A 24146-nucleotide genomic window follows, 5' to 3' on the forward strand; every position below is an offset into this window, starting at 1 on the left:
TAGCGCTTTCCTTCTGCAGTAGAATTTCTATTTCATAGTGATCACTGTGGTAGGAATTTTGTGGTCTTAGCTCCTTTATTCTTGTATTTAACTTTAGCCACAATGGTGATTAAGTTTAGTCGGAAGAGTTTTACCATGTTATCTCCTTTTATTATTATTATTTTTTTCTTTTTCATTTTAATATTTTCACCATTAGCCTTATCCCAACTCTTTGATCTTGATTATGAATCCATATTTTTCATGCATTAATCTTTTTCTTACAATTTTATCTTTGTAACCTTTGACCTACCTATTTTCATTCATAATCCTTTCACATAATTTATCTATATTTTTATTGATTCGCTTCCTATTTTTTGTTGTACATACCCAATTAACCCAAGTCTATTTTATACTATTTATCTTCAAATAGTAGGTGATGTTCATATTATATATTTTTATAATAATTTCCTAATTAATCATTTATAGTTTTAGCACAAATACATATTAATTCTTATTTATTTCACACCATATGCTACAATGATTTTTTACTGCCATCTAAATATTTCCTTCATTGTTTAAACTTGTCAGTTAGTTTGTGTAGAAATTTTACAAATTAGAATGACATCATCTTCAAATAACATATCATGGTAGGTCACTTTGAATATTCTTTCCTTGGTGTATTTAGAAAACAAATTTTCCACTTCTCAATTATTTTTAATACTAGTTAATATTGTGTCATACACATCTTTAATAATTTTAACTCATCTTTAACACATTACATATCTTTAATATTTTTGACATACTTTTAATATATTATCGACCATAGTGCCTACCAAACCAATTTTCATAGTGCCCAATCACATGCCTTCTTAGATTAATAAAGCTCATATGAATATCCTTTCTATGCTCTAAAGATACTTTTACATTTGTTGCTTTAGCTAAAAAATAAATCACTTTTTTAATCACTAATCTCATTATTTTTAAGCCTATGCTCTCCCACAGTTTTATTATATGAATCATAAGTTTGCTTCCCTTTTAATTACTACTTTGAATTTTTTTTTTATTTTTGTTATATTCTTATTACTTCAATCATTTAGTATCTTTCTTTAGCTTTAATGAAAATATTTTTTTAACAAACTATTTCGATATCTCTAATGACTCTCCAATATTTGATATCATATTTAGACCTAATAGCTTTAACTTTATGCATTTTCTTCACCACTAACCCAATTTCACATTTTCATTGATCTATATTTCATGTTTCTATTAATTATACTTTTCTATAAGATTTCTTCCATTATTTGGTTGGATGTATTTAGCATATTTGTCAATGACGAATGGTGCTCCATGGCACAAAGTTCCTCGTGGAGCCATGGCGCATAGCTCATGGTGTGGCGTGCACCATTTTAAATATAACGCACAATGTAAAATAATATATATATATATATTTTTTGATATTTTATTATTTTGATATTTAATTAATTAATCATTAATTATGATATTAATATTTAAATTTTAAAAAGTTTTACTTTAATTTGTAATTTGAAAATTTTAACTTGTTAACAAAATAGTGTGCGCCATTTGATCCTTGTGCCATTGATCATATGGTACAAATAGCATTCACTATTTTGATGTGCCGTACCAAGCAAATATCGCCGTATGTGCACCTTGCCGCATCGCATGCCATGACACGTACCATTTTGTGCCATTGAAATGTATGGTATTTAGAATGCATGTATTTTATAAATGATTGAAAAAAGAATGCAAAGGAAAAGGAAATACAATACAAAAGGAATGCAACATTCTGGAAATATTTGTAGTTGTTTGGATTATGGTTTAGAAAGTCGAGGGCCATTATTTGAGGCACACGATCGGCTCCTCGAGTCTTAAGCCTCATCAGTTATGGTGAGGCTTGCAGCTTTTTCGTACGAAGCATTTAGAGGCGCCGCCTCAAATGCATAGGGTTTTTTAAATATATGACCTAATACTTCCTACCATCCCCATCCACACACATGCTAGGAGGATCGAGTAGGTCTCGGGATAGAGAGGTTGTGCAAGAGCTCTTTGTAGCGTCTCGACGTCAAGTTCATCCTCAACACACGAGTAGCAGTGCAACACCTCAATGTCGTGCCTGTCTCTACCATGCGAGCTGGATATAGGAATCAAGTCTGTTTCCAAAATGCAAGCTCCCAAGATTTCTTCATTGTTGCTTCGGCTTTACTTGCTTTTAGAGTTTTGAAAGTGTTGCTCATGGAAGCTTCTTCTCTACTTAAACAACAATATTCTTGTCAGATCAAAAGTCACGACGCGAGCTCATAGTGAAGGTAGTGATCTTTCTTTCCTTTTGCGCACTTATTTTACGAAATTTTGTTAAAGCAAAATAGAGAAGGAATGGGATTTAAATTCATGAAGAATTTAAATTTTTTTTTCTAGTGTTTGGCAAGATTTAGGCTAAATTGTGCTTAAATCTACCGTAGAAGGAACAAGATTAAAGTTTCTATAGAATTTAAAGTTTCATTTTTGCTGTTTGGTAGGATTTGTGCTAAATCATGTTTAAATCTTTGCTCAAATCTACCAAAGAAGGAACATGATGTATATTTGATGAGGACATCAGAGATCTACTGCTATGATCGTGCCTATTTATTTTGATCTATTTTATGTATTTGATTTGTTATTGTTCTTTTTTCCTTTTTATCCTCACTTGAGGGCTTTGTCTTATGTATGCTATAGGGGCAATAGTGTCTTTGTTATTTCCCTTAATGTATTTGGCTATTTAAAGTTTCCCTCTTCTCCTTAGAGGGTTAATGAATGAATGATAAAAAAAAATTCCTGCACATGTGTTCTTTGAGTTGTGAGAGTTCTAGGAGAGAGCTTTGGAGAGATCCCTTGGGAGGGAAGTTGGATCACCCACCAACCTTAGAGATGGCCGGGTTCGTGGTTCTTTGTTTTATCTCTCTTTCTTCCTTTGTTACCAAGCCGCTGACCGTGAAGCCCATCCCATCCCACAAGCCGCCGGCCACCATACAACCTCCACTCGCCATCGGGTAAACTCAATTCCATCCCTACCATCATCTGACGAACCACAACCTCCTCACCACCCCACCGAAATTTCCCTCTCAAATCCATCAAGCCGCCGGCCTCATCCCCCTCCTCCCTCCGAAATTCAAATTTCTATTTGAATACTTTCCATAAATACTTACTCTTGATTTGGGAAGGTCTAATTTCAAAATTCAAACAATTTGAATTTAAAATTTTCTTTCCTAATTTAAGAAAATTTATTTTAGGAAAGTTTCTAAATTTAAACCAATTTGAATTTCAAATTCATTTGGACTCAATTAAAACCTTTTCTAATTCCTAAACCCAAAACAAGAAACCTTTAATCCCTCCCCTTAATTCCCTCCAAGGCCATTAATCTCGCCGGCCCCCTTAGGGATTGGATTAGGAATTCTTTCCTAAAATCCAATTCTCCACTTTAGAAACATTTTCAAATCTCATGCTCCCTCCTTGGCCGAAATTTTCAAAAGCCCACCACTCTTAAATACTTTCCAAATCCTAACATTAGAGTTTGGAAACAAATCCCTCATCCCCACCTCTTCTCTTGGCCGAAATCTCCAAGGCCCACCTCAATTTCTGTCCACAAAATTCAGCCCCCCTCAAGTTGGAAATATTTCCAAAACTTGGCCAATACCCACCCGCCTCTTCTCTAGCAGCTTTGCTAGATCTACCTTTTCCAAATTCCTCCCAAACTCCACCCGTTATGTGTTTCCTGTTCTCCAAGCCTGCTGCCAGAATTTCCTTCACCCGTACTTGGTTTTCCCAGAATTCACCCCCAGTAAAAGCAGCTGTCCCTGCTGTTATAATTTCTGTTCTGCATCATTGTAAGTCTAAAGTTGCTGTTTAAAAGCTTCCAGCAGCCCATAACAGCTGCCCAAGGTTTATACAAGCATTAGAGGTTGCTGCCCAGAATTTTCCAAGTGTCAAAGTTGCTGTCCAGCATCCGTAGATACCTCATATTGCTGTTTCGCTGGGTTTTGAAATCAGATTGTTGTCCAAAGACAACGAGAAGAATCAAGGTTGTTGTCTACTTCCTCTCAAGCACGTAAACTCCACACCGGAGCTTCATTTGTCTTGTTTACTTGGGTGATCTTTCCTCCCACTCTTTTATCTTTTAGTCGCTCTCAATTGTAGTTCTAATTGATTCATCAAAAGTTGTGCTAATTCTTCCTGCTAAAGCCTAACATTTATTAGGAGTGGTGTGATAGATCTCTCTTAGCATTATTCTTATTGTTAGATTAGGGATTTCTTGTTGAAACCCATTTCGTTTGCAACATCTAGAGCAATTGATTATTATGTGGTTTTAACTTTTCGCAAGTAACTTGATCTAAGCTTGTGTTTACTGTTCTTTGGTTTTATTTCATTGTTTGAATCATCTTAAAACTTTAATTAATTAGCTCTTACTCAATAAGCGTGCAAAATCCTTATCAAAATCAAATTTTCATATTTGTCCTGCATCAATATTTCTGCGGGATTTAAAGATGTTCTTATTGCTATTTGGCAGGATTTAAGACAAATCATGCTTATATCCTCTTCAATTTCACCGAAGGAACAAGATTAAAGTTTTTGTAGTATTTATAGTTGTCATTTTGCAATTTGGTAGGATTTAGGCTAAATCATGCTTAAATCCTGCTCAAAGCAATTGAAGAAGGAATGTGATTTATATTTCTACAGTTTAAAGTTGTCATTTTTGTTGTTTGGCAAGATTTAGGCTAAATCATGCTTAAATCCTGCTCAAATCCATCGAAGAAGGAACATGTTTAGTTTCTACAGGATTTATAGTTGTCATTTTAGCTATTTGATAAAATTTTGGCTAAATCATGCTTAAATGTCTCCAATCTACTGAAGAAGGTACAAGATTATCTTATCAAAAGTGATTATACATATATTTTCTTAAGATCTTTTTTTTTTTATATAATGGTCTTATTATTAATTATTTATTTATTTATTAGAATGTTTGGTGGCTCAAGAAAAGAATGATATGGCTTTAGAATGTGGCACTTAAGTTGAAGTGCCAAGTGAAGGTGCAAAGAAGGGTCATATTTACGTGAAATATAATTTTTGTGAGAATCAGATCACTGGAGGTGTTGAGAGGCTTAAGGATCACTTGGCTTGCACACATATCAATATTGGACATTGTGCGAATGTGCTTAATGAAGTGAAAAAATGCACTGATTAATTGAAGAAGTATGTTACTGTCAAATAAGTGACATAAATAAATATATATGAGATGCTTAGAAATAGCTCGTGTTTTGATTCCTAACGTGATAAACCAAAAAGTATAAGTCACTTTGTTTCTTCTAATACAGACCCTCAAAGACCTATAGATAGATTTGATTCAAACCTTGATGATGAGAATATTAATTCTCAACTGCTACAAAGGAACTTAGGAGTAGAGTATGGAACATTGTTAGGTGTTTTTATAAAAATAAAATTCTATAATGTTAGATGGAGAATAAAATTCTATAATATTTTTGAAAGAATATTAATAAAAATGTTTTTGTTAATAAGATTCTAGATCTTAAGATTTTGTCTATGTATGAGAAAGCTAACATTATGTGAGAAAAAATTAACTAGTGATATTAAGAATGTTGCAAAGGATGTGTTGTAGCATCAAAGGGAAAAGCTTCAAATAGTAAAAATAGTTGGTGGTGGAATTAAAATGTGCAAGAAAGAATAAAAAAATAAGAAGTTTTGTTATAAAAATTAGTTTAGATGTAAAAATTTTGATTATTGAGAAAGATATAAAGAGGTCCATAAGGAGTCTAAGAAAGAAATAATTGATGCAAAATTTTTAGCTTTTAATGATTTATATAATAGATTTGATACTAAAGAGGGCGAATGATATATGTATAAGTTAGCCAAATAAAGAGATAGGAGTAGTAAGGATTTAGTTCAAGTGGAGTCATTAAGGTTGAAGATCAAAAAGTGCTTTTATTATAAGAGGACTAGGATGCACGGACACGGACACGACGACACGGACACGACACGACACGGACACGGGACACGGCATTTTTTAAAAATATAGGACACGGGTGCGGCGTGGACACGACATAATAATTTTAAATATAATATTAAGGTAATATTATATTAAAAATGACAAGCAATATTAAATCAAAGTCATGATAACTTGTTTAGCTCATAACATAAAGATGTTTAGTACAAAATGTCTAGTACAACCACAAAAATATAACCAAAAAACCATTTAGTACAACATGAAAGTTCAACTACTCAATAGAGGGAATGATAGAATTAGATTCAGATGTTGGTCTTTGGCCTTCAATATCATCATCATTGAATATCATTGCTTCCAACTCTGGTTCATCTAAAGAAAGATTTGCAACCTCCAATAATCCCATTTCATCAAGGCACTCGAACCCATCTCCAGCAACATCCCACATCTTGTTATCACCTGTCATATAAAGTGGGGTTTTCCTTGATAGAAGACGAAGATTTATATGCACATAAACTAAATCTTCAGCTCGTTGTGGAGTTATTTTATTCCTTTTCATTGATTGAATAAATGAGTATGTGCTCCAATTTCTCTCACAACATGAAGAGGATGATACTTGACCAAGAAGTTTTATTGCTATTGTTTGAAGAAGAGGTGCCGACGCTCCATGAATTAACCACCACATTTTTGGATCCATCCTCCATCTATCAACCAAAGATTCTTGATCACCGAAATCCTCTAAATATCCAAAGAACTTAGCAAGTTCTATATTAATTTTTCTTCTCTCCTCATTTGAAAAATATCGTTTCAAGCATATCTTTCTCATATTTGAAACCTCTAAATCTTTTTGTGGTGAAACACGTTGAGGGTCTTCTAGAAGCCATTCTTTACTTGAATACCTTCAAATAATATAAAGCATATAAAATTACATGTTCATTAACAAAGAAATTTAAATTAATTTAAAAGATGAATATGAATGTACTTTGGATTTAATGAATGAGCCAAACAATGCAAAGATGTGTTGCTTTTGCTCCACCTATCCTCAAGAATGGTATTAACAACACTCCAAAAATTTGAGTCTTCTTCATGTGACTTTCTTTCATGTCTGTAAATAATTTCTCGAACTTTTGCTAACATAGAATCTCACATTTCATAAATCAAATGTAGACATGATTTATCTGTGTCAGCCTCTCTCAACATATCATAGATTGGATCAGTGAAATCCAAAATGTATTCTACATTATCCCACCACAAATCATCTAAGATCTTCTCTTTAACATACCTTGCCTTCCCAACATCATCTTCTCGATAGCAAGACCACTTCTCACTAATCACCATAGATTGAAGAGCATTTTTAATTTGCTTGAATCTTCTCAACATGATTATTACAGAGGCAAAACGAGTTTCGGCAACAGCTAACATTCTCAAGTGGGAGAAGTCATTAAACATTGAAAGTCACATTGAATTTATCAAAATAAAATTTCTGATCAGTTCTTTATCAAGAAAGGAACATATATAAATGATCAGAAATCCACATTTATATGGGAAAACTTAGTCACTTGGAGTAGTGAGAAATAGGTGGTAGTTGCCTAAAGTAGTGCAAGAGAAGATTTCAAGGTTATGGTTCAAGAGATTTGTGAAGGTATTTGACTAAAAAAACTTTTAGAAGACATTAAATTTTCATATTAAATAATCAATAATGATGATGTGTGACAACCAAGCTATAATCAGCATTGTTAAAAATCCTATCTCCTTGATTGGGCTACACAAAGAAGATTGATAGATAAATCATGAAAGAAGAAAATAAATTGAAGTGATTTACACCACTACATATGTCAAACGAATGATATCCTCATTAAGGCCATTAATCATAAACAATTCAACAACCTTAATTTCAAAATCAATTTGCTTTCAGATCGGAACTTCTTTTACAACAAATCTGTTATTTTCCATATCAAGTCATGGCATATCTAGGATTCACAATCATGCATCTTACTCCTAGCATACGGAACAGATGCTAATCAAACCAAAATTAACAAAATTGTAATGAATCTCACATACCTTCTTCTCCTTCCAAATGAAGAAGACAATGCCCAAATGTAAAACCAGCTGGTTTCCCCTCTTCAATGGAATTGTAGAAAAAATTAAGTTTCCTGTAACAGGAATCAGGTCAGAGGAGTCGCATTTAGGGGTTCTTTGGCAACAGGATTTGAGCAGGTCAGCAGGATTTACGGGATTTGGCCGAAGAAGCGCGCGAAAGGGTGAATGTTACCTTCGCAGCGTGCGAGCTCCCCGGCGTTGCTTCCGATCAAAATGTTGTAACTTCCTCGTCGAACTTACAGATCCGGAATCTGCTCGGGACGGCGACTCCTCTCTCGCTCGGGACGGCGACTCCTCTCTCTCGCTCGAATGAATGAAACGCACGGGATTAGGGCTGTGCGTGCCCTTATGAGTTTTTTTTTATTTAAAATATGAAATAACCGGACACGCGTGTCCGGCTCAAGTTTTATTTTTTTAAGTCCGGACACACCCAGAACGTGTCGGACACGTGTCCGTGCCGTGTCGGACGCGTGTCCGTGTCCGACACGTGTTCGACACTGCATTGCCTCTTAAAACGGAGTGTCGGTGCATCATAGGAAGAGGATATTCAATAAAGGTGGATGAGATGTTTTGCTAAGTTTTTCAATGAAGATTATGAGAATATGATTGATTTCAGTGACCTTAACATCTTAAATGAAAATAAAGATCTTAGTTTTTGTAGACGTATATTAGAGAGACTTTAAAGAAAATGAAGTGTGGAAAGCTTTTGGATCTGATGATATTCTAATAGAGGTGTGAAAATACTTGGGAAATGGAGGAATTACTTGGCTTTCTAAAAATTTTAATATTATTTTGAAGGCTAAAAAGATGTTAGATGAGTGGAGAATGAGTGTGTTGATTCTAATTTTTAAGAATAAAGGTGATGCACAAGATTGTTATAGAGCATAAGTTGCGACGTGATACTAATATTTCTCAAATTCAACTTGGATTCATATCGGCTAGGTCTTCTATGGAAGCTATACATTTTTTGTGAGGTTTGATGGGAAAATATAGAGAGAATAAGGAGGATCTTCATATTATATTTATTGATTTTGAGAAAGCTTATGATAAAGTTCCAAGAGAAGCGTTATGGAGAGTTCTAAAAAGAAAGGGGTTAATAATGCTTATATCAAGTCATTAAGGATATGTATGTAGGAGCTGTTGTATTCAAACAAAAGGTGGTTTGACATGGTATTTTCCTATTTCTATTGGATTACATCAAGGATCATCTTTAAGCCCATATCTTTTTGTTATAGTCTTGGATGTTCTCTATGATACACAAACACGGACACGACACGACACGGACACGGGACATGTCAATTATTGAAAATATAGGACACGAACACGGGTTGTACACGGTATTATAGTTTTTTATATTTTAAAAATAGTATATAAAAATTGAATAAATATAATTTTAAAAATAATTTAGAAATAATAAGTTATTTAACTAAAATTTAAGCTTAAAATGATTAATATTAGGATGTCATGAGTCGGACGTTGATGTCGTTTATCAGTTATCGAGAGAGGAGATGACGATGCTGTCGAGACTCGGGCAATGATGTTATGCAATAAATATTGATCGTCAATGTTAAAGGGCGTTTATCGTCAATGTTGAGAGAGTGTTGGTCGTCGATGTTGAGAAGGCGTTGGACAAAGATGAGATGTCAATTTGTCGATGTAGAAATTGCTAGCATCGAGCATCAATATAAAGACATCGTCAGACTTTGATATGGTGATCGTTTTGAAATGTTGATGTTGTAACGATGTCAGACGTCGATGTTCAGATGATATCGAGCATTATTGTGAAATCAAAGCGGTAACCCACCAAAGATAAATGAAAATGAAAATATTGATGAATGGGGTATCAAGTGCAGATGATTGATTTGATGTTGTGGATAAGAAATAAGAAACATATTTTTTATATTTTAAATAAGTAAAAATTTTAAATACAATAAATTATATTTAAAAAATTCATAAAATATTTAGGATACGTGTGTCAGACACATGTGTCCAATTTGTATTTAATATTTTTTTAATTGGACACGTTTTTGGCGTGTCCGACATGTGTCGGAAGAGTGTCGGACGCGTGTCGTGTCTGATATGCGTCGGACACTGCACGCCTCTTTGAGGAGAAGTGTCGGTGCATCATAGGATGTTCTCCTTAGTCATTAGCAATAAGTTGTACCATGATGTATGCTTTTTGCTGATGATATTCTTCTTGTTGATAGTACTAGAGAGAGAGTTGAAGGAAAACTAGAATTATGGAGGTCAACCTAAAGGTTTTTGTTTGAGTAGATCTAAAAATAAATATCTAGTGTAATTTTAGTAGTAATAAATCTAATGGGGGATTGTGACTTTGGGTGATCAAGTCATTAATAAGAGTAATCATTTTAGATATCTTGGATCTATTGTTCAGAGTGATGGTGAAATAAATGGGGATGTTATTAGTAGAATTAAGTTGGATGGTTGAAGTGGAGGAATGCAACAAGCTTGTTGTGTGATAGAAAAGTCTCCCTCAAACTTCTAGGAAAATTCTATAAGATGGTGGTGAGACTTGCAATGCTTTATAGTGCAAAATGTTGGCAATTAAAAGATAAGCATAATATTAAGTTGTGTTGATAAGCATAATATTAAGTTGTGTTGCGGAGATGAGAATGCTCATGTGAATGACTTTACTCTTAGAGACAGAATTCGAAATGCGTATATACGTAAACAGGTTGGTGTAGCTCCTACAAAAAATAAAATTAGAGAGAGTCACCTTAGATGGTTTGGTCACATAAAATAGTGGCCTTCTGATGATTCAGTTAGAAAAGTAGATGCATTGGATTTGAATTATATTAAGAAAGGTAGTGGTAGACCTAAAAAGACTTGATTAGCAAATATTAAAAATGACATTTCTTTATTAGATTTAAATGAGAATTTGACTCTTAACATGACACAGTGGAGAAAAAGGATTCTTATAGTTGCCCCCACATTATGGGATAAAGGGTTGATATTGTTGTTGTTGTTGTTAGATGAGGGTAGGACAATGATACAGATGGTTGATGAAGTGAAGAATTAGAGTGTATGAGTTGAGGGCCTGAATGTTAGATGATGAGGTTAAGACAACGATAATGATGGTTGATGAAGGAAAGAAGACATGAGTGACCATAATATCAGATGGATAGTAAGATATTTGATAGTGGAATATCATCAACTTCTTTGTTAATGTTCTCTATGCTATTGTATTTCTAAAATTTGTTGATATTTCAACAATTATGAATGATGCAGAACTATTATTTCAAATGATAGATGATTTTGTTGAGAAAGTAGGAAATATATTGATTGTTCAAGTTGTTAAAGATAATGCAAGTGCTTATAAAATTGCATGAAGATTATTAATTGAGAAGATAAGGCATTTTTATTGGACTACATGTGTTGCTCACTGTATTGATTTAATGTTTTAAAGGTTGGGATAGTTGCCTCAACACAAATCTATTTTGTTAAAGGCAAAAAATATTAACAAATTTAGTGTCAATCACTATTAGGCATTTAGTTTAATGAGAAAGTTTATTGATAGAGAAATTATTTGGCCTATGACCAGTAGATTTATAACTTCATATTTGATTTTGCAAAGATTGAAGAAGTTAAGGTAATCTTAAATGTTATGTTTGACTGTAAAGATTGAGAGAAAAGTTCTTGGGTAAAAAAATAGAAAGGGAAATAAGTGAAAAAGATTGTTATGAAAGGTTATTCTTTCTAGCGTAATATAAATTATACTTTGAAGATTACATTATTTTTTGTTAAGGTATTAAGAATTAAGAATACCTCAGGAACGAGATTTATTTATGAAGCTATGAATAAAACTATAAAGGACATAAGAAATGATTTGCAAGAACAATAATGTGCTTCTAAAAAAATTTAAAAATTATAGATGGATAGTTGAATCATTAGTTATACCAACACTTTCTTGATGCTGTATATTAATTAAACTATCAATTTCATTATCATGACTTCTATGTAGATAAAGATATAAAAAGTAGTTTATATGCATGCATGGATTGGCTTGTTCGTGAAGATGACTACCATAAAATAATTGATCAACTTATTGGTTTTCATTTAAAGAATGAAATATTTGATTTAGAGTGCTCAAGCTTATTAAAAGACAGTCTCCCAATACATGTGCATTTATTTATAATTTTAAATTTGAATGTTTATGTTTAAGCTTTCTGTTTGAATATATGTTAATAATTTATTTATTTTTTTCAGTATATAATGTTGGTAGGCTTAATTTTGAGATGATGTTTTGAATTTAAAACAATTGCAGTTAAAGTTATTGGCTTAACCTGTTTAGCTTCTGTATTTGAGTATAATTGAAGCACATTCAACCATGTTTATAAAAAAAGGAATCGATTGTCCATATGATATATAAACAAGTTGATTTATATTATATCTAATAGAAAAAAAAGAATGATAGACACCTTAAATTATGAAAACATAATCAGAACATCTTCAATTAAGCTCATACAAAAAGAAGGAATCGATTGGCTATAAGACACAAACAAGTTGGCTTATATTATATTTAGTAAAAAACTGAAGATTTGATATCTTAAATTATAGAATCAAAGAACTATTGATGATGAATTATATTTCTTAGTTGTTGATGACTTACAATCTGTTGATGAATGGGTAACACCTAGAAGTAATGAAGGTATTGAAATTGAAGATGAACTTATAATGATGATGAGAGTGGAAAAATCAATGCTGAAATTAAAAGGTATATTGAATTGAGAGCAGCTTCTACTTCACGAGTTAGTAAAAAAAAAGTAGGGTTTGATCTAAAGGTAATTTTAAATATAATGAATTATTTTATGTATTATTAATTTATTCTTTTATTTTAGATTATATCTAACTCAATATTAATTGGTATAGGGGATAGGAAAAAATATTATAGTAGAAGATTTTGATGATGACTTTGACACAAACTATGAGGATTCCTTAAAAAATAACAAAGAGAGGATGCTGCTGCCTTGGGTCTTAATACTTGGGGCTTATTTAAGTTTTAAGTTAGTGTTTAGTTTAAATCTTATTTCAAAATTGTGTTATCATAATACTTGCTTTCTAATAAGTCATTATGTTGATGATTTATTTCATTTTTTATCATATTTATGAGTTATTTTTAAATTTTCAATTATTATATATATATTTTTTTATTTTGAGGCTTACACATTGGCTTACTAAAGCAAAACGTCTCAATTCTAGATTTAACTTTTTAGATCTTGGTTTGGATGAGTGTAAAATAATTGTAGGTGATTATTGTTATTTTTGGACTGAAGTAATATGATTGCCTAACTACGGCAGTCGTCAGTGGTTCGTGGTGGTGGTGGAAGATGGTGGGCGTTAGTCGATAGGCGGTTGTGGTCAATGGACTGAAATGGCAGGGGTGGGACGTAGGCAATGACAACAGAGTCAACTTGTTTTGTAAATTGGAATATGGTTGAAAATGGGGGAGTTTAGAATACTCTAAAAAATGAACTATGTAGTGAAAAATGAACTCACCAAAACTTATTTTTTTAATTTCTTTTTCATCTAACTAAATACTAAAATTTTGAAATGTCTGTATTTGAAATTCTTTGCACTCTTTTTTCTGTAAACTAATCATCCCCCAGTTAAAAGTAAAGTAATATTTTAATTTCAATGTGTTATTTGGCTCAATGCAAGTCAAATATAGTGAAACAAAATTGTTTTTGTTTGCATTCATTTTCAAATAAAATGATGAGAAACTCTCTTTCTTGTAATGGGTAGGTCCAGGGTGGGTATCCGTGATTGGAGTGATGAAGGCGTGGTCATTGATGATGACAACAATGTGCATTCAACAATATTGAACTTTGGAGACTCATAGGAAAGTTTTTCTTGATGAAAGCATTGATATCCAATCAACCATCTTGTTATTCTCATCCTCCCCATCATTTTCTATCAGCTCCAGTAACCTAAAATGCGAAATTGAAACCTGAACTAAAATATGATAAAGCTGTATCCTTCAAACAAAAAAATATGATTTTGAAATGAATACTTTTTATTCTACATGATGGCTAGAACAATGGTGGTGAAGGAGTTGCAACAAATGGAAGAGGTCATGAAAACAGGGGAAGGATCAGCAAACATGGAATAGGTTCTCATTGTTGAGTGCCATTTGTTGAAGGAGGATCCACTCAACTTATAGGTAAGGAGGAGCCATGGTGGCAACCTACGGGAAAAGCTGCGTGCCCAACCCAACAGAATGAGATTGAAAATGGTGAAACGAGGCTTACCTTTAATCATTAGAGAATGTGTGCTATGGAAGCAATCATTGATTCAGGCGTGTCTAATGATGCAGCAATTGTTGATGAAGAGCTTGAATCATGTCTAAACCTTTGACTCGCTGTGGTCATAGAGTGAGGTGAGGAAGCTAAACAAAGTTCTTGAGGACTTGGTCTGAGAGGGCTGTAGCTCGAGGTTGCAAGTCATAATGTATTTGAAATTTTCTTGGTTTAGGCAAATTTTGAATTCACCAAAAAATAGGCATTTGGGGATTTTGAATTCCTCAGAAATGCTGTGCATCAATTTTATTTATACAAACACAAGAAAATTAAAACTATTGTAGTGTATTCCTTTTACTTTGCATCCTTCATACTATGTAACCAAACAACCCTTTAATAATTTCTGAAGAAAGCATTTCATCTTTTTTGTTGGACATCATCTTTAAATTAGATCATATTTTATTTTCTTCTCATACATCAATTTTCTTTTGTATTTTTAGCCTTTATTCAAAAAAGAAAAAAGAAAAAAAAGAAGAAGCTTGAACTCTGCAATTGAGTATACTGATGAATGCTAGGAGTAAGAACCTACAATAATTTGGACGATTTCTTAAAATTCATGCTGTCTTTCTAGTTCTTTCTTTCTTTTATCCTTGATAGGCGTGTTGAAGACGAATGGTATTATATGTAGGCTTTTAGCTAAAGTTTTGATATTTTCTAGTGATAGTGCTATCATGTTATCCTCGTGTAATTATGTTGATAAAAAAGGTCCTAAATATGAAAATCGTGTTTTCAACTTATACGTCTAATATGTGATGTATTTTTAAGCATTTTTAATTTGTCATAGTACTAGATTTGATACCGTCTGATCGGCAAAGCACTTCGTTTTTTTATTTTTTTTAATATTATCACTTCCTGTAGTGGATCGCAAGGATCAAAATACCCTAGAAAGGCTTCGTGCTGAAAGGAAAGCAAAAATTGATGAGCTCAAGGAAAGGACAAACTATTACACCACTCAGCAACTTATCCAGGTAGATAGATGGTCCGAAGTTGCTATATTTTTCATTTCTGACTTGGTCAAATTTTTTAGTATGCAGATAATTTCATTTTTTATTAGACTTTGATAGAAAATATTAGAAATGATATTTCTTTATTAAATTTAGATGAAAATTTGATTCTTACCGGAACACAATGGAGAAAAAAGATTCATGTTGTTGTTGTTGTAGATAAATTTCATTTTTTGTCCTTTCTGAAAGCTGTCTCCTATTATCCTATTAACTTGAAGATTCTAAATTTCAGCGGTATGACCTAGATCCGGCTGCACAGATTGCTGCGGCAACTGTTCTGGCATCTAGGCTAGGAGCAGAGTCTGGTTTGAACGTCCATATTGGGGATGATCCCACCAAAACAACCAGCACTACCAAAAGCAGTGGTATTGAGCAGGTGCAATCTGGTGTTTCCAGGCAAAGGAAACACTCTTCAGCCAAAAAGGGCACAACTCAGCTCCCTGAAAGTTCCAATGATGTTGCTGCTCCTGGTCAGATGGTTGTCGAACATTATAAAGGTTCAGGCACTACTGATGGAGGGTGGGTAGGCCGGATAGCTGCATTGCTTGTAGGCGAGGATCCATCAAATTGCTATGCTCTCATATGTGGTAACTGTCATAAACATAATGGTAAGTTATTTTATTCCAAGCACTCATTTATTCATGCTAATGAGTGGTTCATCTGCATGAACTGTACTACAGCCATGGAAATACTGGCATAATTCTCAGAAAATGTGGATGTTTAAGGCTTCGTTTGGGACGGCTTTCTTTCCGCTTCTTGAAACAACTTTTTAGCACAAAAATTAAAATTTTTATACTAAAAAATTATTTTAAGAAGCAGAAAGAAAGCCGTCCAAATGAAGCTTAAGTGTATGCAGAAAAAAAAAAAAAATTACTAAATAGCTTCCTGCTATCTGACGGTTTGTGTACAATCTGCAGGATTGTCTAGGAAAGAGGATTTTCCACATGTAACTTACTATTGTCCTCACTGCCATGCTTTGAACACATCAAAGCAAATAGGCGATCAGGAATTGCTGGTCAGTGGTAGCCATTCAAGCTTAGTAACGAGTGCTGGAGCCAAGAACTATGTGGCTGAAAGCATTCAAGAATTGCCTGAATCTGCTGCTGATTGATTTCAAAGAGCTATCTGCAATGCTACTGAAATTCCCGAGGCTTTGGAGCTTCTAAGATCGTTTACCCTTGTGAGATCTTAGATACACAGCTTGAAAGGGAGGAATGTAGTTATTTAGGTGAGGGCGTTTTAAAGATGAGCTGTTGTAAATTTTGTTATTATTATTATTTTTTTAAGTGGGAAAAGCAGAAGATTTAGCATTGTGGTCTTGGAGGTTTCAACTTCTGTAGTTGCCTCTAACGAAATGAGATTAGTTTTTTGTTTGCTTGAGTGACGATCAAACTTCTGTTATAAAGGTTTGGGATCGGATATTTAATCAGCATTTGAAATCATTTGACAAGTTCTTAATTATAAGTTTATGATTGTTTTTATTGCAATAGATAACATGTTGAGGGTGGTTATGTATTCGAAGGGATTGCTTGAACCGGCATTGAAGTGCTGGAAGTTAGACGGTGGACACCGTGTGCTTGCATGAATGAAATTTTCTTTATAAATGAAAAAATTCAGGGTACATTTGGGATGGCTGTAGCTATTAATAAAATAGATTGTGAAGTTATTATAGAATGTTGCTGTATAAAAATCATTATATTTTATTTTAGTATAACTATCGAGCTGTTGTGTTGTGTTGTAGTGTATGTGAATAAATTACAATAATATTCTTATATATATTGAGATGAAATAAAATTCTTTAAATATCAAAATTTTGTAACATATGTATGACAATAAACTAGTAATTAATTAAATATTTTTAGCTCACCAAATATTCCAGAAATAACATTATTGTCGACTCGAGGCCTGCCCTCCCGAAAGCATAAATTCAATCTTGAGACTCATCCAGTTCTGTTGAATCAGTTATGTTCGGCGCCAACGATGCAGACGGCAAAAAGCTCATGATCTCCTCTGCAACAAATTAAAAAGGAATCATATGATTCATTCAAAAGTCACAAAATATTTGTTGGCAGATGTTCTTTCAAAATCATAATAAAAACAAGTAAACAACATCAATACTTCATGAACCCTCCTCTCCTCCACAAAATACTATTCCTCCACCAAAACACTGCCACCATCTCCCATACACAACCCCCTTCAATGTATGCTTCAAACTATTTCTCTTGGAGTAAAGGAAGACTCTCATTTGATCATAGCTGCTCAAGCTATTTCTCTTGCTTCTTTTGTTGATAAAGGAGCCCTAAAATTGGGCTACTGGGGTGCTAATCAGCCTAATAAGCTGTTGATTAAGAGTTGGCACCCTCCACCACCCGGTTGGCTTAAAGTTAATGTGGATGCTTCTTTGATCCTTTCATATGAGGCTACTGTAGGTGGAGTATTTAGAGATTTTAAAGGAAGATTTCTTTTGGCTTTTGGTTTCAAGGAATTGCATTGGGATGTTGCTCGGTTAGAATTATTGACTATTCAGGTGTTAAAGGTAATTTTAAAAGGTTGGATGTTAGAATATGACAATGCAAATATCATTAATTTTCTTCATAAGCTTAATAAAGATCCTTCCAAGATGGTGATTACAGATGGAATGGAAGAGATTGACTTCCTCAAAGAATTCAAGAATATGTTTTTTAATAGACTGAGTAGATATTGCAATAAGTTAGCTAATATGTGTGCTAACATTGCTCATAGTAGTAATTTTGTTTGGAATAATTGTAATTGGGATTCTATTCCTCCTCCTTTTATTAGCTTGCTAGAGGAGGAAAATGATCCTTTTATTAGTTTGTAATCTCTTTTCCTATTAGTAATATTGCTCTGCATTATTCAAAAAAAAAAAAAAAAAAAAAAAAAAAAAAAAACTTCTCATGTTGATGTTGTCAACATTCATGCCAATTTCTCTTCGCAATATCTTTTACAAAGTTATTGCAAAAATTTTGGTTTCAAGACTCAAAACTGTCATGACCTACATCATTCATACCACTAAAGTGAAATTACTAGATTGGCAAGACGGGGGGGGGGGGGGGGGGGGGGGGGGGAAAAAATTACTTTGGGGGGTAAGTTGCAAAAATTTGTTACAATAATTAAAAACCTAAGCAAGAGTTCTAATATTTTTTGTGTTTTTAAATTTTTAACAAGAAAAATTTAAATAATGCGGAAGCAATTAATTGAAATCAAATTGCAACAATAATTTTTTTTTCTCTCACAATTATCACCAAGCAAATATAATGAAAATAAAGTGCAAACAAAAATAAAACGCGATAAGGAAAAATCACATCAGAATTTTATAGTGGTTCGGTCAAACCATGACCTACATCCACTCCCCGGAGTCCTCTACTCCGGGAATTTCACTACAAACTATAGTTCACCTTTTGCCCCCTCGGCAAGGCAGAGAAGCCCTCACAAGACTCACTTTCACCAACCCGGCGTGGCGGAGTGCCAAGCGCTTTTGTTACCCTCCTGGCGATGGTAGTGTACCTTCTTATTTTTCTCCCTCCTGGAGAAGGCAGAGTACCTTCGAGGTCACGGATGTAGAAGAGTCTCCCACTCAGAGAGCCTCCCACAAGTTCTTCTTAGGCCACAGGAGGAGCAAGATGCAACAAGAACAGAGGACCCGTGTGATCTCCCTCACAAAGCTCACCCTCTCCTTCCTCTCTCAAACCCCAAAAACTTCTCAAGAGCTCTCTCCAAAAGATTCTCTCTCTAATCACGTTTCCCTCTTTTGTCTCTCTCAAAAACATTACTATTTTGATACTTAAAACGGGCTCCAAAATCCCTGAAATTTTCAAAGTAGTCGTTACCATCGTACAGTACGATTTCACATCGTACAATACGATTTGTATAACAGGCTTTGTCCTGGTATGAAGGTTTACGAACAATTCAAAAACTTCTAAATATAGTCGTACGGTACGATTCACAATCGTACGATACTATCATCAACTCTTATGTTCGTATAGGATGATAGTCGGGCCGATCAAAACTCATCTCTATACATCATAGGGTACGACCTACTTCTTAAAGTATGAATAGTCAGAATCAAGGCATCGTACAGGACGAAGTCCAGGACGATCAAAACTCGGCTCTGTACATCATATGGTACGATATACATCGTACAACATAATTAGGCAAAAATAAGAGATCGTCTAGGACGAAGTCCGGGATGATCAAAACTCGTCTCTGTTCATTGTATAGTACGAACATGTTAGTACAGTACGAGTACTAATCAGTGATTAAACCTTGATTTACTCCGCTAATCACGGGTTAATTTAAGTAAGTATTCAAAATAAATTGTACAGTACGAATTACTTCGTACAGTATGAACGGCTAATAGAACTTACTTAAACTAATATGGCGGCTAGGGTTTTGGATTTATTACATATCGTACCGTACGATATGGTTCGTATAGTATGATCTATTTACAGAAAATCATTTTACAACATCAAATCATACAGTACGATATAAAGTCGTACAGTACGATCAACAGAGAAAAATCTTCATCATTTTTTTTCCTTTTAAAATCCCTCTCCCCCTATTTGTGTGCATGGTTGCTCAGACATACATACAGTTTGTGGTCAGACTTAAGAAAAGAGAAAAAAATAGAAAATTATATTGTTTCAGACTCACACTCTTACTCTACCCAGTCTTGAGTCTTCTTGTTGTCCTGAGTAAATCGTGATCTTCTTGAAATGTTAGTACTAAAAAATAATAGCAGAAATGAAAGGATATTCAATGAATAGAAGTTAAGACGACATTATTTGTTATCATCAAAAGCTCAAACTAGGGGTCATGGATTGCAACAATCTCCCCCTTTTTGATGATGTCAAATAATGTTTGTTATAGGGAAGCTTGAATGGCATTTTTTTGTGGTTTTTTTAATAAAGAATAATACGAAATAGACAAGAAAAGAAAAGAAATGTATTTCATAATCATAAGCAAACTACAACAAACTTCTTCCCCTTTTGACATCACCAAAAAGAGGAGCAACCAACACAAAAAAGAAAGTACAACACAGATACATTTCAAAAAGGAGGATCCTTAACACTTGGAGGTGGAGGTGGGTGTGGTTGGAAATGTTGAAGGATTGTGTCAAACCGGTGATCAATCGAAACGAATCGTTCCCCAAACCACTACATGTCGTCATTGTATTGTTGATGTTATTATTGTATGTGTGTGTCAAGATGAGTCTGCAGTTGATCGAAGCGTTCGACCAAATCATCGTGAGGGTAGGCTAGCGCAGGAGCTCGGGATGCTGCTTGCCATCGTGGTCGAGCAGGAGCTGCTGCTGGGGCAGTGTATCCTTCTTCTTCATCAAAGTCGGGTTCATCCGGCTTTGGCCCCTGATGAAACAAGATACGGAAGGAAGCATCCGTTAGAAACAAGAATGTTATCGGGTTCACCGGGAAAGGTTAATTGATATTTATTTTGAAGAATGTACCTGATAATGTAGCCAAGGGCTATGTTTTGTTTTATACGAGTTGTAGGGAGGCAAATTATGATCATATTTCGAATGTAGTCGATTATCAAGTCTGTCTCATCAAATTTGGTGTTTGACATGATAAGATAGGTAGTCACAGATAAATTAGGGGTCATGCAAATTCTATCGCCAGCTTTGGGTACTATAGAAGTTCTAAGTAGATGTTGAATTATTCTGGCATTTCGATTGAGGGTTTGGATGAGGGGAAAGTGTTGATAGAAGGCTTTAATTCTAAGGACACGATTGACATCAGTCCAGTCAAATTCATTTGTGAGAAAGGAACGAACTCTAGGCCCTTTAGTGGATAGCCTAATATATTGGGTGATGTCAGCTTTGGTAATTTATACATTTTATCGACAAACAAAGGAGTGGAAGGTCAGGCTGTCGACGGTGTAGGTAAGGTTAGCTAGAAATTCTAATAGGAGTTCGGAGTTGTAGGGAAAGCCAATGTAAGAAGGAACTGAAAAGTGGTGGAAGCGAAGAGGTTCAGTACCTCAAAATTTAGAGCAGCCTAATTGAGCATTTTAGACGATGTAATCATGCAGGCTTTGTACTTGTGGTACGCATCCTCATTTTCAGCACTCAAGAAATGAGCACTGTGACAGCGAGAGGAAGAGGAGCTTCCCACACCGAGACGACCGCGCTTGCTAGAGCTCGACATTATGTAAAGGCTGAGTGAAGGTGAGGAGGTGAATGTGAGTGAAGTGATCTGCAATTGGGGCTGATTTGTAGACTTTTTCCTAAATATTACAGTACGATCTGGTATCGTATAGTACAATGTGTAATAATTTCTCTGACAAGTCGAATTGTCAAAAGGCGGTCAAATCATACAGTACGATGGGTATCGTACAGTACGATCAGAAGGATTTCGATCGTCCCGAGGGTCGTCGGTACGACCTTTGACAAAAAGTTTCGTACAGTATGAACAAGTGTATTGTACAACACAAACTACAATTATATTATACCAGTTAACTTTATGTCGTTCTCATCCATTTTTGCTGAGGTGGATCGTGCAGTACGAAGTGGAGGTATCGTACAGTACTATCACCAATAATGTCGTACCAAACTGCATAAAGTAGTCCCAATCCATTCGCTGACATGGATTGTACAATACGAAGTGAAAATATCATACCATACGATAATCAATAATGTCGTACCGAACAAATGGAATGAATTGTCACCTCTATCGTATAATACGATAGATATCATACAGAACAATGAACAAAGACGAAAGCTTTAGCCAGTGCTGTGATTTGTATAGGCAGATATATCACACAGTACGATATAGGATCGTATAGTACGATAAGAAATTTGTAAAATGTCCAGGTTTGTGTGGTGAGTGTGTGATGATCAGGAACAGTCTTAGAAGAGTTTTTTTTTGATGTTTTTTTATTTTATTTTATGCATTATTGTCTATGACACCTAGTTTAGTCCTCAAGGTGCTAAAGGTGTCGAATGGTAGTGGTTTTGTAAAAATGTATACCAATTGATCTTTTGTAGTGATGTGATGCACTTCTATATCTCATTTAGCAAAATTATTTCTTATGAAGTGGTGTCTAATGTTTATATGTTTTGTTCGAGAGTGTTGAATTGGATTTTTGGAGATGCATATTACGCTTGTGTTATTGCACATGATTGAGATGGTTCCTACAGGTAATCCAAGATCAAAAATTTGTTGCTTTAATCGTAGTACTTGTGCAACACAACTTCCTATTGCAATATACTCGGCCTCGGCTGTGGAAAGGGCTACTGAATTTTGCTTCCTACTGGACCAAGAAACTAAAGATTGTCCTATGAATTGGCAGGTACCAGAGGTGCTTTTTCTATCTGTCCAACATGCTACAAAATTAGAATTTAAGTAGCCTAAGATTTTGAAGGAAGTGTTGTGCCTAGGATACCAAATTCTTAAATTCGGGGTACCTAGTAGATATCTAAGAATTATCTTGACCGCAGTTAGGTGAGACTCTTTAGGATCAGCTTAAAAACTAGCACAAAGGCACACACTAAATATTATATCCGGTCTACTAACAGTCAGGTAAAGGAGAGATCCGATCATTCCTCTATATTTTTTCTGGTCTACTAATTTTCTATTCATATCTTTATCTAATTAAATTGTTGAGCTCATTGGAGTGTTCATGGGCTTAGCATTATCCATTTTATATTTTTATAAAACATTCTTAATGTATTTTGTTTGGCTAAGGAATGTTTCATTATTCATTTATTTCACACTAAATCCAAGAAAATAATTAAGTTCTCCCATCATGCTCATTTTAAACTTGTTACTCATTATTTTTGAGAATTCATCACACAAATTTTTATCTGAAGATCCAAATAAGATGTCATCCACATAAATTTAAAAAATAAGAATTTCATCTTTAATTTTTTATAAAAAGACTGTAGTGTCCACACTACCCTTTACAAATCCTCTATTCAGTAAGAATGAGCTAAGTCTTTCATACCATGCTCTAGGTGCTTACTTTAATCCATAAAGTGCCTTTTTTAATTTGAATACATGGTTTGAAAATTATGAACTTTCAAATTCGGGGGGTTGCTCAACATAGACATCTTCCTTAATTACCCCGTTCAAAAAAGCTCTCTTTACATCCATTTGATATAGTTTAAAGTTCTTGAAGCAAGCAAAGGCTAAGAGTACTCTTATGGCTTGTAGTCTAGCAACAGGGGCAAAAAGTTTCTTCAAAGTCTATTCCCTCAATTTGGTTGTACCCCTTAGCTACTAGTCTGGCTTTATTTCTTATTATAGTTCCTGAATCATTCACCTTATTTTTAAAGACCCATTTTTTTCCAACAACACTCTGTTCTTTAGGTCTCTTGACTAACTCCCAAACATCATTCTTGGTGAATTGGTTCAACTCTTATTTCATTGCTAGAATCCAAAATTCATCTCCTAAGGCTTGATCTATACTTGTAGGTTCTATCATAGAAATGAAAGCTGAATGACTAACCTCTTTCCTAAGTCCATGCCTAGTTCTTTCACCTTCTGAAGGGTCTCCTAAAATTAGCTCTTTAGGATGACTAGAAGAATATCTATATTCTCTAGGCAAATCTTCCTGTGGTTCTACCCTTTCTCCTAAGGTCATAGTCTTTACTCCTTGAATTGCCTCTATTTCATCATCTTCAATTTTAGATACAGAGGGTTTGTCTGATTCATCAAATACTATATGGGTGGACTCTTCTACTACTAGGGTTCTCTTATTAAA

At 34.2% G+C, this 24146-nt stretch overlaps 1 protein-coding gene across 1 annotated transcript in view; it reads left to right on the forward strand.

Moving 5' to 3' along the window:
• The window catches only part of LOC110099568 (uncharacterized protein At2g24330-like), a 35693-nt gene extending 18805 nt beyond the window's left edge, over window positions 1-16888 (forward strand). Inside the window, exons 4-6 of the mRNA XM_020826762.2 lie at window positions 15262-15371; window positions 15640-16015; window positions 16325-16888. Of these exons, the coding sequence (XP_020682421.1) occupies window positions 15262-15371; window positions 15640-16015; window positions 16325-16518 (680 nt within the window). The 3' untranslated portion in view covers window positions 16519-16888. The remainder of the gene's footprint in view (window positions 1-15261; window positions 15372-15639; window positions 16016-16324) is intronic.
• The last annotated feature ends 7258 nt before the right edge of the window (window positions 16889-24146 follow it).

The sequence above is a fragment of the Dendrobium catenatum genome, unplaced genomic scaffold (genome assembly GCF_001605985.2).
Source record: "Dendrobium catenatum unplaced genomic scaffold, ASM160598v2 fragScaff_scaffold_123, whole genome shotgun sequence".
In the NCBI taxonomy this organism is placed as follows: domain Eukaryota; kingdom Viridiplantae; phylum Streptophyta; class Magnoliopsida; order Asparagales; family Orchidaceae; genus Dendrobium; species Dendrobium catenatum.